We start from the raw sequence: 13,145 nt of genomic DNA, 5'->3' as shown, positions 1-13,145 counted from the left end.
AGGCATTTAAGGATAGTTGGTGCGTCGATGAGGTTAGTTCGATGGAAGCTGTTGCTCTTTGGAAAACTGGTGGTAGTTGAGACGCGGCTTGTAGATCTGTTTAGGGCAGGCCCCTTTGTACGGTGTCTGTATTAGTTGTGGTGGCTAATCTTTTGATTAGCTTGGTGTGGAGTTCTTGCTACAATTGTTGTCCGCAGCAAATTGTAGCCTATTGTATTTAATTTTTGCCTTTTATAAAAATATGATACGTCTAGATGTACTTTTAAAAAAATGTTATAGAAAAAAGTATAACAAAAATGTAGTTGTAGAAAATGGATGACCATCAAGATAAGGAAGAATAGTGTAGCGCAGGCCAGACACGGGACATGCGTCACACGCTGGCAGTGGCGGAGCTACGTGCATGGCTGCAGGGGCCGTGGCCCCTCCAGCCTGGACGACTTTAGTGAAGAAAATTATATAATGAATTTTATATTAGAAAAAATAGAGCTTTTGCCCTTGTTAGAAACTGTATTTTCTCATTGGCCCTTTCAATCAATCTTGTCTAGCTCCGCCACTGCACGCTGGAGGTGGTGGATGCAAGTGCTAGACCAGCCGGCTGTTCCCAAGCTTTTTCCATTATGTTGGCCATCTACAATACTACCCTTGGTGCAAAGGATGGTGCTTCTCACGTGGAGTAGAACGAATGACTATTCGTGTGGATCCATCATCTGACGTGGAGTCGGCTACTGTCAGCGAGGCGGGTGATCTTTTTACGTTTTCAGCCGTCTGGGTAGCGTTGCCCATTTGTCTTCTTGAAGAAGCTTGGCCGGGATTGTCATTGTGCATTACCAATTACTTCCTTCGTAAAAAAAATATAAAAGCATTTATATCACTATTTTAATGATCTAAATACTTTTTTTTGCAAAATCATCACATGAAGGGGCCCGTAGCAGCCTAAACTTTAGCTAGTCGGACTCGGACTCACGTACTATGTATGGCAAGGCAACACTCGCCAATCTTTTGACTCCAACTCGGCTACGACTCGGAACCGGCCTGACCTTGGTTATATCTCTCCGCCTGATCGGAGCAGAGCACACCAAAACACAACGGCGGCCCTGCACGACTGCAGCAAGGCTAGCGATGAGACGCGCGACGGCGGCCAGATCTGAGCACGACGAGACGAGACGCACGACGGTGGATGGCCAACGCAAATTTCCATCACCTCGCTCGATCGGGACCATGGATCTGAGCGAACCCGGTCGATCTTTTACCCGTACAAACCGATCGACGCGGATGCAGATGGAGAAGGAGCTAAAGCTACTCAGCAACCAGGCCAGGTTCATCTCCGCCATCATCAGCGGCGAAATCAAGTACATCCAGAGGAAGATGAAGGAGCTGCTGCAGGACATAATGGACAAGGGGTTCGATCCCATCCTCATAGTCAGAGAGGGGTCGCTGCCCGTGCCCGATGACGAAGGTGAAGCTGCGGCAGCAGGAGAAAGCCCGGATGAACAAGACCCCAGCAGCTGCTACTATGAGTACCTCACCTCTATGCCAATGCGTTTCTTCAATGACGAGTACCTGCAGCAGCATCTTCTCAAGAGGATATCCGAGATCAAGGAGGCGATGACGCGCTCGTCTCACACTAAACATATGGATGCTCAATCGGATCGAGAGGCTACCGGAAACGATTGTGTGCCTCAAGCAGCAGCAACAACGCCCACGAGACGGTGTAAGAGGAGTGCAGCAGAATCGGTGCCCATAGATGACGATGCCAACGATGAGGAAGCCGCCGCCCAACTGTACGATTATCTGGCCGCAATTGTCGGGCTTGGCCCCCAACAACGTGCTGGTAACGCCTACTCATCTTCGTCTCTTGCAAAAAAGTTTAAGCTGATTGGTGGTAGGAGTAAATACTTTTTGCATGCATAGAACCCGGGACTGTGAGCATACAGAGGCGACCAACGAAGAAGAAGCGGAGGATGAAATCAAGCGTAGTTGGCGCGCTACTACCTCTCGAGGACATCAACATAGCCGCTTCGGCTTCGACCGGCACCGATGATGCTTGGACGAGCCGACCTGCAGTGCCTTATTCGCTGTCGACGCTCGGCTTCGCAAGGAGTATTTGATACTCCCTCTGTATGTAAACTAATATAAGATCATTTACATCACTCATGTTCATGTAGAAGCTGAATCATTCTTTTGTTGTGCGTCACAGACATATATGAGTGTTTGAAAGTTGAGTTCGGTGTTAGATTGTATGGACACACATGCTAAAAGGTAAGTTAAGTTCAGTGTTTGAAAGGTGAGCATGCATGAGAAATTTCAGTGTCATGGGATGATACAATAGATATTGTGATCGAAGCTTTCATTAAATTATTAACCAACTTGAAACAAGCTGCCGCTCTGCTTTATCTATAAGCACGGCTCCCTGATGTTGGATCTCGTGTGTGCATCACATGGAGGGTTCAAAATATGTAGAATTTTAAATGTAGAGGAGCAAATTGTAAAAATGGATGTAGATCAAATAAAAACTCCCTTGTGATAGTTATCTCTGACTAGCCTAGCGTAGGCTTATATAATGCACCAGAGGCTTAGTATAAAAGAGTCCTAGTCGAATACATCGGTGGAAAGGAGTCTTCGGCTTGTGTGTCAAGTCTGGTGAAATCTCCCTTGTATACGTCATGGGCTGCCTGAAGAAGGCCATTAATGAACCGCCATAGGATCCTCGGCCCGACCTACCTGATCGGGAGATCACGTGGTGGGTACCCCCTAGTTCGGGACTCCATAAGGGGGGCCAGGGCCTTGGCTGGCACCCCTGTCTCTGCCATTGTCGGCAGAGGTGACACATCGCGTCTTGGAGGTGTTAGTGTGGAGTGTAGGTGGTGTAGGTGTTGTACTCAGTTCTTCCTGCAGTCTATTTCAATAGCGTAGTAGCGTGCATCTTGCGTGACACGGTTATTCTTGGAACGGTGCTGTATGAGGGTTACCCATCACTTTGTATTGCTCGGACGTGTACTCTGTTGTGTGATTGATTATTTTTTCGAGAAACTTTTAGTTTATTCATCTTCAATCATGGAAATACATCGAACACCGGAAATAAAAAATTAAATCCAGATTCGTAAACCACCTAACGACAACTACAAGCACTAAAGCGAGCCGAAGGCACGCTGCCATCATCGTCCCTCCCTCGCTGGAGCCAAGCATAACTTGTTGTGATAGACAGTCGGAAAGTCATCGTGCTAAGGCCCAATAGGACCAACGCACCAGAAGAGCAACCGCTGCCGATGAAGATAATATTAGACGAGAGAATCCAACCCGAAGACACGTGAACAAAGACGAATAAAGATCGGATCTGAGCAGATCGACACCGGATGCAAACACCGACCGAATCTCCCGAGATCCGCCGAAGAGACACCTTCACACACCTTCTGATAATGCTAGACGCACCACCAAAACGGGACTAAGAGGAAAGAACCTTATTCCATACAATCTCTGCCCTGGCCGTGAGCGACGGAGCAGCCAGACATCATATCGCTGGCTGAGGTAGCTGCTCCCACGCTAGTGCTAACACGCAATCCACGGCTCTCGAAGCTTTCCTCGGGCCAGGGAAACTGCTCTAGGAAAGCAGCCCTAGGCCCATCTGCAGACGTTGGGAAGTGATCGGCGGAGGAGCTAGAAAGCAGATCGCTCCACCGCGTCTCCCCCAGGTCGAGCTAGCTGCTCCATCGCCGGAGAGCAGATCACGCCCCCAGGCCTGCACCATGCCTCCACCGCTGGAGACACAGATTGCCGGCAGTTCCCGCTGTCAGCAGCTCGTCCTGTCTCCCCGTCTTGCCGGCAGTGCCGACAGCTCGTCTAACCTCTTCTTAGGTCTAGCTCCATCTCTTCTCATATTCTCGCCAACCATCAGGCTGACCAGGAGAGCTCCAGCTCTTCCGCCAGTTCCTCACCGGGTCCTGCAGCCAAATTACGTCCATTTTACGAAATATACAACCACTAGAGCAATATACAACCAACATAGCTAGAAAGTACATACTCCCTCTATCATGAAATACTAGCGCGCGAAAAAGACAGAGCTTGTTAGCGAGAATATGCACACAAGGCTTGTGACCTGTACTCAAGGTTTGGAATAGCATAAGAAGGGTAAAGAAAATTTTACGTGCCTAAGAAGATTTCAGGGAAACATCATAATAAACCAATAAGAGTGCATTATTTCAAATTTGTCCAAAATCTTCAGTCTACTATCTTCCATCACACTCTGGAAAAAAAACTCTGTATCATTGTCACATTTCATTGTTGGGCCCTAGGTTGAGGAAGGAAACCCTCTGATACCATGATAGATGATATGTGGAAATATTGGTTGTATTGATTGATTGATTACAATGTGCCTCTTGGGGTGTTTATATAGTAGACAAAACTTGAAGTCCAAGAATTCTAGTAGAGGTAGGTTCAGATTATAATCCTAATCAAACAAACATAACCTAGCCGTAATATACTCTAACACTACTGTTTCCCACCTCATATGCAGAAAAAGCTCTGTATCATTGGCACATTTCAAACTAACTAGTTGAAAGCCATTTTCCAATTTCAGGCCAACAATTCCAAACTTAAAGACACCTATTTATGCATGGCCCATGACAATCATGGGAACTTTTCTTATTTGCCAAATCATATGCAAAGAATCGAACTAGCATTCGAACTGAAGTTGCATGAACAAGAAGAGACGGAGGAAATGAATTCTAAACCTGAATGCGTAGTACCAAACGCATGAGAGCTTGTAGAGCTTGAATTTAACTCCACTATAATGTACTCCCACCTAGTGTATTGCTTGATTAATTTTCTTACCTCAAGCTATTCCTAGTGAGAAATGCGCTTGACATATTGAGAAATGCACATGGCAAGTTTTTGCAAATATCTCCTGACAATTACTCCCAAATAATTTCCATCACCTTCAATTCCTAGAAATTTAGATGTACTCATTTTATTTCCCAGAAGATTTCCTTATACTCCTAGACAATTACTCCCAAATTTCTACTTCTACAATTATCTATGGCTGAAGAGTGAATGGCCGCCAGTAGAAAATGTGGACTGATTTGGTACCATAGCTTTAGGTTGCCACAGATTTGCTTCTTTTCCCCCAAATTTTCTCTCCTAAGCCAATTTCAAAAATCCACAAAATTAGCCTCAGAAGGGAATTTGATCGATATCTCGAATCGTTGAGTTTTGAGTAGTTTTGTTCCATGGATTTGCTGCCTAAGGACCATTGACACGTTTCTATTATGCCACTTTTCCCGAATTCGTCCAATTTTCCACCGATTTGAGGATTTTTTGGCCACCTGCCAGAGATAGACTCGAGTCTCTGGCCTTGACCTTGAAGTCTCCGGCCCTGGGAGACCAGAACCTCCGGCCCAGACTGATATAATTTTCTACAACTTTGCAACTTTCCCTGAATTGTTCTTGGAAGTTTCCATTCGTCTTCTTGCCCAAGTTTGAGTGATCCAAAGCCTACAACAAGCTAGAGACATCATCTACATCAACCACTCGACAGCGCAACTCGACATCAAGCCTTTCGGCCGCAAGTCCGAGTTCATCATCAACTTAGGTATAACTTGCTTCTGCTCGACAACCCCTACTTCCTTTTGAGTACTGTATCCTATTAGGACTAGCTCATTTCATGCGGGAATTGCACTTGTATCACCATGAGTGAGTGTTTGCATACACGTGAGCAAAGCATCGAGTAGAAGCTTGGTACTACCAAAAGAAAGAAGAATCAAAAAAAGAAAAAGAAACTAGTGCCAAGTATTCTTTTGTGGGAACGATAAGCTTCGAAAACCTATGTAGTGAGAGTGACAGTAAGCATCTTGTGCAGGAGGTATTTATTACCTGCACTCGGGCCCTACTGGTAAGCATTAAGCATAACAAGATTGCAACAACAATAACTCACAAACATAAGTGACTGATCATAATGTAACAATTCATCGGATCCCAACAAACACAACATTGATTACATCAGATACATCTCAATCATCTAGAGCAGCTCATGAGAACATTGTATTGAACATCAAGCGATAGAGAGTACCAACTAGCTACTGCTATGAACCCATAGTCCATGGGGGAACTACTCACGAACCATCATGGAGGCAGCACGATCGATGGAGATGGCTCCAGGGGTCGATCCCTGTTCGACAGGGTGCCGAAATAGAGCCTTTTGACCCCCGAAACTAGGTTTTGATGGCGGCGGAGTTCTATCGTGTTTTTGGGAAAATCCTTTGGTCCCCGTCAAAATTAGTTCATGGAGCTTTAAATAGGTGAAGAGGCGACCCGAGGTGGTGCCCCAGTCAAGGAGGCAGGTGGAGGGCGTGCCTGGAGGTGAACCCACGCCCCCTGGTCGCTCCCTGTGGGCCTCCCCTTCGACTCTCCTTTGGACAGCGTCTTCTGTCGGTGAAAACTGGCTCCCGTTAATTTTCAGGTCTTTTCGCGGACTTTCGCAGAACAACTTTTCTAAAACCAAAAATAGGAACTGACACTGGGCATCTTGTTAATAGGTTAGTCTCTCAAAAATACCCTAAAATGATATAAAAATTTAGTAGAAACATATAACAATGATATAAAGCAAGCATGGAAGAATTAAAAAAATTATAGATATGTTTGAGACGTATCAAGGCCCAATGCAAAAACCGTCTCCCAAGGGACAAGACAAGTCTAGGATAGGGTAATCGAAAACGCGACCATGACAGAGAAAAGAGGGAACACCGCAAAAATGACGTGGCACCATGCAGGAAGCACAACGATGGAGCTAACCACAATAGGGACCGTAGCCATGATCCAGAACCATGACGGAACTGCGATAATGAGCCGCGTCGAAGAGCACAACTGACATGAGCAGCAAAGGCAGAACTATGAAAAGCCACGTTGAGACCGTAGCCATAACAAGCGGCCAAGGTGGAGCCATGAAAATGATCCACGTTGGAATTGCGATATGCCACCCCCTCCCCCTAGTCAAGGAGGCGGACATAGGGGCAGATACGTGCCTCCAGCACAATGCAAAAGATCGGTGAATTCACAGCCTTCCAGACATAATGGCGGAAACAAGGATGAGGGACAAGTCGAGCCCAGGCACGATGCTCACCCCCCAAGCAGAGACCACGATGCGCAACACGCAGCGAACCAAGCCCATGATGCCCGGAATCGGCTTGAAAAGATCGAAACAACGACCAATACATGGGACCAAAGTGTTTTGGCCCAAACATCAGGAAGGTGGTGTTTTTTTATGGAGCTACGGCGGGCTTAAGCCGGCCTGAACCATTTTCATTATCATAAGTAAGTAAGAGTGAGGTACAACACAACGGCTACACAACTGCAGCACCCAACACACACAAGAAGGACCGAGGTACAACAGAGGAGAACCAGAAAATGAGCTACGATAAGCAGCCAAAACCAAGAACTTAGCACCCATCACCACTAAGCAGACCAAGAAGAGCGGAAACTAGCATTGTTGGATCAGTCGAAGGGAGAATCAACACCGAGAAGACGAAGAGAAGAAGTCGCCTGCTACCCTGCGATCACTCAGCACCTTGAAGAACTAGGAGAGTCGCAACCACCATCAAAGGGCTTCCCAATTCCTAGCCACGACGCGACGGAGAGAGCCACAGACCATGACGAAGGGCAATGTTCCGCCAAGACAGCCCCGCACCTCCTCTGGGCCACACCACGGCCACCATCACAAATAGAGGGAACCGAAGCAATGTGCGAGGTAACCAAACCTTACGCGTCGTCGAAGGGCACCAGAATCCGAGACCTCACCGCCGCCACAAGCCCCCAAGAGAGAGATCAACCAATAGCACCAGGATGACCAAGGCAAAGAACGCCACCACAATTCACTTCCACAACCACCACCAAACAATCCATCAGCCCAGCCACACACCAACAGACCAGCCGCACTCGAGCCGAGACGACAAACAAACCATAGCAGCTCAATGGCTCCAAAGACAACGCCGCCAAGGGGGTAACGATGTCAAAGACCTCATCGATGTCTGATCCACGGATGCATCTAGGCTTTCACCCGGAGCACATTAGAGGACATAATGCAGGAGCTTGACAATGACGCCTCCAAGGAGAAAAACGTCGCCGGAACGCGTCGCCATCATCGATGCCGACAAGGCCGGCACAAGGCTTTCGCCTCAAGCATCACAGACCGGACCTCTCCGCATACATTGGTCGTTGTGTCCGGCAAGCATAGGAGCGCGAGACCTCCCATCACCCAGCAACTCCACGGCGAGCGTCCTCACCGCAGACTACGGGATGCACTTCCATTGACAAAGCTGCTCACCTCGAGCACCAGCGCCGACAGGAGGGGAGATCAAGCCTGGCGGCCACAACTCCACCACCAACTTCCACCCCCAGATCGACCTCCTCAACCTCAGGAAGGTGGTGTTACCCCCATCCATGACGAATGTGTCAAAAGCTGGAAATAGGTACAACGCCAGCGCAAAGCTGTATACATACGAGTTGCTATTGGTGATTTCTGTAAGAATATCATACGAGTTGCTGTTGGTGCCAATCGGGCATCATACTTCAGAAATAAGTGAATATAAAATATAGAAGCAGTGTGAGTACAGGGCAGGCTCTAGGTAGGAGTAGCAACAACGTGCGTTGGTGGTTTGGACCAATTCCTTTGGGTTCGGTTGGGAACAAGAGCATGTTCTTGTGACCCCAAGTACTTGTAACTAAACTCTCTCTTGTACGTAATGAGTATGACAGGGATTGCTTGTTCTTGCAAAGAAATTCAGAAACAAGTGAATGTCCACTTATTGGTCACTCATTCTTTTGAGAGAAATGGCTGGTTTACTTTATTTTGATGAATGCTATTGTTCATGCTTACTGGCAGTTTGTAATCTGGGCTGTTCGTACAAGATTCATGCTGCAGTCTGGCTTACAAGTCTCATTTTACACTGAAAAATTATTACAGTATAACTAGTACTTCGAGTAGTAAGTAGGTAACAACACAAATAGATCAGATCATCACCTAGCCATGATTCTTGTACATCTAGTTCTCCTGGGTGACTGCCATTGATGGATAAAGCTCATAAACAAGTGCTTCTAAGTTGTTTTGAATTAAAATTCAAACAGAAACACCTGATACATGCTAGCCGCAATTAGTATATGGCTGCTCCGTCGAACATCTTATGCATTCAATTTTTTTCTTCAACTACTCATAAACAAGAACAAGCTTCCAAACTTTGATACATGAATCAAAACTCATGCATCTGCTCACCACTCACACTTAATTAAGCATGAATCAAATTTGATACAAATAACATAAACAGTTGGACAAAACACAAGTTCGAATCCAGTGCATAAATTCAAACATTCAATAAACTGAATAAATGGGATTAAACATCATCTATTTTTCGAAGACTTGTAGCTATCATCATGCACCATCTGGAAGCATTTGTTGCACATTCATGGCTTCTTTTCCATGACCTTTTTTGCTAGGACAATTGCGACTGTCATGAAACCCTTATTTGGTTGCACGTCTTGCACAAGCGTGCGACCTTGGCCTTGGCTTCTTTTTTCTTCTCCTTTTGTTCTTCCCCATTCATTTCCTTTGCTCTTTTTATTCTTTTACATCTCCCTATCGAATGGCCATCATTTGGCGGGTGTATGTCAACTTGAGTAGGAATGTTGCAACCGATAAACGCCTCATATTCCTCTTGCCTAGTGTGCTTGACTGCATTGGGAACCATTTGGTTCAGAGGCTCCTCAATGCTCAGAACACTTGATACTAAAAAGTCCATGCCTTCATCTGATTGCTTGGCTCTTTGAATTAGATCTTCCAACTTGTTGCGTACTGTTGAAATCTTCTTCCTTGCGGCTGCATCCAAGGAATCGGTGGGATTTTCTTCTAGAAGGTTCGCTTGCTCATCGTAAACACTCTCACTGCAATTTTCTGTATGTCAATCATATGATTTAAAAAGAGAAGAGCATTGATTTTTATAACTTTCATACCTTCTACACCGTTTCTTCCATCTTTCCATAATATAGAAGGTTGGAAGCTCCTTTTGATTTTCAATTCGCATCACTTGGACAATATGGCGGCATGGGATTCCATGTGACTCAAATAACTTGCATGAACAGTTAGCTATCATGGTTGTCGTGTCACAACGGACCTCCCTTACCCTACTGGCTCCCGTTTTGAAGGTCACTACTTTTATTCCCCCATCTTGTGCAATTCCTTGAACACAACAATGATCTCTTGCTGCAATAACTTGTTCCTGAAATTTCCCAAACACTTCATGTGTGAATACTTGACTGCCTTGTTTCTCCATTACCCACGGTGTCACTAGTTGGGGGATCCTATGGATGCTTGAATTGTCGGCAATCAACTCCTCTTGACGTTGACATTCTAAAGCCGTTTCAAACCTAAGCCAGAACTCAACAAAAGTGACCTGCGATGAATGAATCGGTTAAAGAATGAATTTGCACTTTCAGACCTTGAAGTAGTTCGAAGAATGCCTGCCAGTGGTATATCCATAAAATAGGCTGGTATCCATGACTCTCTGAGGCTAAACCTTTTAGTCAACCATTCATTATCCTCCAACCCATACTCTGAAATTATAGAATTCCACTCTAACCCAAACTCGGTCACGGTTTCTGAACCCCATACACATGCATTCATCCTCTTCCAAAATTCAGATTCTTCTCTAATCACAGGTCCAAGCTTCTCAGGAAGTTTTTCCATTATATGCCACATGCACAGCCTGTGTACTGAGGTTGGAAAAACTTCATCAATTCCATTCTTAATGCTAGTAGCTTCATCGGTTATGATGAGTGTCGGCGCTACACCTCCCATTGCCTTCAGGAAGGTCTCAAAGAACCAGACATATGACTCGGTCTTCTCATTTAGTAAGAACGCAGCACCAAAGAACACACTTTGTAAATGATGATTAACTCCTATAAATGGTGCAAAGATCATGTCATACTGATTAGTAGTATATGTAGAATCAAAGGACACCACACTACTGAAATGTTTGTAGTTCTTCATGCTTGTGGCATCTGCCCAGAACACATACACCAACTTTCCTTCAGCACTGACAACAAAATCATAGAAAAATGCTGAATTAACTTCCTGCTTTCTACCTAGCTGGGCCACAAACATTTGAGCATCTACATTCCTAATTTTTAATCTAAGGTCACGGTAGTAGTTTTGCAAGTCCCTTTTCATGCATCCAGCATTCGCAAATCCACCCTCGCTGACGTGTAGGAGCCTGTATGCCTGGCAGGTGCCTATGCTTGCTTTGCTGCATGTGTACAATGTGTTCTTTGCCCTCTCGCTAACTCGGCGATTTGATCTGATCAAATGACGCTTATCCGGTGACACAAGACCATGGCTGTGGTGCTCAACCCATGATTCTATCTTGTAGGTATCATTAGCACATAACTTCACAAAGATGTGTGCATCACAACCGCACCTTGTGTCTGTGTTCTTACGCCTCTTCTTTGATGGATCGTCAATCTTGTTACCATTTTCAGACTTGAATCCTTGTCTATTACACATGTATCGTTTAGTGCGAACTACCTCATTTTCTAACTTCTTTTGTTGCCCCATACGAACTCCAAAACCAGATTGATGTCCATAAGATTTGTAGAACTCCTCCACGGCCTTCAATCCTTCAAATGTCATCCCCACTTTAGGCTTCAAATCATCTTCACATTCAGGTATAAAGGACGAGCACTGGAACATAAAGGATGAATTAATAAGCACTTTCATATACAAATAAGTAAAATGAGTACGCCTGTTATTTGGCAACAGCAATTGACTTACACAGAGAGGAACACTTGCTTTCTCTATGGGTGTATTAAATCCTTCCTCGTTCATGTGCATCTGCCACATATTTGTAGATCCCATTGCTGCACCTGCACCAACAGGTACATGATAAGCCTTTAGAACGAACCAGAAAACCAACACACATTTTGAGAGAAATACAACCCAATATGGATTTAGCCCCAACACTAACTGACAGACCTGGGCACTGTCATTCAAATGACAATTAGTGTACAAAGTTATAGACCCTCGACAATGTAGATGTATGTGCAGGTAAAATCTAGAATAGCGATTCCCAACTTTACTATAAAATTTGGCAGCACTTGAATGGATGTCAACAAGAAGAGTTTCATTCAGGATAAATTTTCACTACCAAACTAGCATAATCTCGAACAGTAAATATGAGCTACATCACGTGCATCCCATTAAGTTCAATCACAACATATCCACCACAGAAACCTATGTTTGCATCAAGTTAACGAGAATTAAGTTTTGAAAAGTGATTTGGTTCATTGTTTTTCTCAATAGTAAGTACTGGATCATTGTTTTCCCTCATACAGAGCATTGTTTTTCCCAATATAATGCTCCTGAAGACCTGAAGCAAAGCAATCTGCTTTCAGCAGATTCAGGGCACCGCAAGGCAAGGGGCAGAAGAGATGGATTTGGGATGTTGTATTAACCTTTGCGTGTACGCCTGCACCCAGGATCCAGTCTTCTGGAAGTTTAGGGTGTACGAGAGTTCTTCGTCTCTAGCCGCAGGCTGCCGCCATGGTGATCTGGAACATGGGTTTCGCACGTCTGGTCTGTTGAGGGGTGCCCTTGTTGGGGAACGTAGTAATTTCGAAAATTTTCCTACGCACACGCAAGATCATGGTGATGCATAGCAACGAGGGGGAGAGTGTTGTCTACGTACCAACGCAGACCGACTGCGGAAGCGATCACACAACGTAGAGGAAGTAGTTGTACGTCTTCTTTCCGATCCGACCGATCCAAGCACCGTTACTCCGGCACCTCCGAGTTCTTAGCACACGTTCAGCTCGATGACAATCCTCGGGCTCCGATCCAGCAAAGCGTCGAGGAAGGGTTCCGTCAGCACGACGGCGTGGTGACGATCTTGATGTTCTAATGTCGCAGGGCTTCGCCTAAGCACCGCTACAATATGACCGAGGTGGAATATGGTGGTAGGGGGCACCGCACACGGCTAAGGAACGATCACGTGGATCAATTGTGTGTCTATGGGGTGCCCCCTGCCCTTGTATATAAAGGATGGAGGAGGAGGAGGCCGGCCAAGGCATAAGGTGCGGCCAGGATGGGAGTCCTACTAGGACTCCAAGTCCTA

At 45.6% G+C, this 13,145-nt stretch overlaps 3 protein-coding genes across 3 annotated transcripts; 1 reads left to right on the top strand and 2 right to left on the bottom strand.

Moving 5' to 3' along the window:
• The first annotated feature begins 1,089 nt into the window (after positions 1 to 1,089).
• On the top strand, positions 1,090 to 2,348 carry LOC123186577 (DNA topoisomerase 2). Its single transcript, XM_044598316.1, has 2 exons — positions 1,090 to 1,831; positions 1,912 to 2,348. The coding sequence occupies exons 1-2, from the start codon at positions 1,120 to 1,122 to the stop codon at positions 2,106 to 2,108; spliced, it is 909 nt and encodes a 302-aa protein (XP_044454251.1). The 5' UTR covers positions 1,090 to 1,119; the 3' UTR covers positions 2,109 to 2,348.
• Positions 2,349 to 9,351: 7,003 nt separating this feature from the next.
• LOC123186576 (protein FAR1-RELATED SEQUENCE 5) lies at positions 9,352 to 10,302 on the bottom strand. Its single transcript, XM_044598315.1, has 2 exons — positions 9,991 to 10,302; positions 9,352 to 9,921 (listed from the first exon to the last, which is right to left on the bottom strand). Exons 1-2 carry the CDS (start codon positions 10,128 to 10,130, stop codon positions 9,492 to 9,494), a joined length of 570 nt encoding a protein of 189 aa, XP_044454250.1. The 5' UTR covers positions 10,131 to 10,302; the 3' UTR covers positions 9,352 to 9,491.
• A 167-nt stretch (positions 10,303 to 10,469) lies between these two features.
• LOC123038253 (protein FAR1-RELATED SEQUENCE 5-like) lies at positions 10,470 to 12,618 on the bottom strand. Its single transcript, XM_044462128.1, has 4 exons — positions 12,487 to 12,618; positions 11,807 to 11,898; positions 10,617 to 11,716; positions 10,470 to 10,497 (listed from the first exon to the last, which is right to left on the bottom strand). Exons 2-4 carry the CDS (start codon positions 11,888 to 11,890, stop codon positions 10,470 to 10,472), a joined length of 1,212 nt encoding a protein of 403 aa, XP_044318063.1. The 5' UTR covers positions 11,891 to 11,898; positions 12,487 to 12,618.
• Between the last annotated feature and the right edge of the window lie 527 nt (positions 12,619 to 13,145).

This window comes from Triticum aestivum, chromosome 2A (genome assembly GCF_018294505.1).
Source record: "Triticum aestivum cultivar Chinese Spring chromosome 2A, IWGSC CS RefSeq v2.1, whole genome shotgun sequence".
In the NCBI taxonomy this organism is placed as follows: domain Eukaryota; kingdom Viridiplantae; phylum Streptophyta; class Magnoliopsida; order Poales; family Poaceae; genus Triticum; species Triticum aestivum.
The sequence above is the reverse complement of the archived record's forward strand: the minus strand, read 5'-3'. Positions and strand labels throughout refer to the sequence as shown.

Excerpts from the sequence above, each read along its gene's own strand:
- LOC123186577 (XM_044598316.1), top strand. The coding sequence starts at position 1,120 with ATGAGACGCGCGACGGCGGCCAGATCTGAGCACGACGAGACGAGACGC. Across the intron at positions 1,832-1,911 it reads TGGCCCCCAACAACGTGCTG|AACCCGGGACTGTGAGCATA; the intron begins GTAACGCCTACT and ends TTGCATGCATAG.
- LOC123186576 (XM_044598315.1), bottom strand. The coding sequence starts at position 10,130 with ATGATAGCTAACTGTTCATGCAAGTTATTTGAGTCACATGGAATCCCA. Across the intron at positions 9,922-9,990 it reads TGGAAGAAACGGTGTAGAAG|TGAGAGTGTTTACGATGAGC; the intron begins GTATGAAAGTTA and ends AGAAAATTGCAG.
- LOC123038253 (XM_044462128.1), bottom strand. The coding sequence starts at position 11,890 with ATGGGATCTACAAATATGTGGCAGATGCACATGAACGAGGAAGGATTT. Across the intron at positions 11,717-11,806 it reads AAGCAAGTGTTCCTCTCTGT|TGCTCGTCCTTTATACCTGA; the intron begins GTAAGTCAATTG and ends TTTATGTTCCAG. Across the intron at positions 10,498-10,616 it reads GAAACCGTGACCGAGTTTGG|GCATTCTTCGAACTACTTCA; the intron begins GTTAGAGTGGAA and ends TACCACTGGCAG.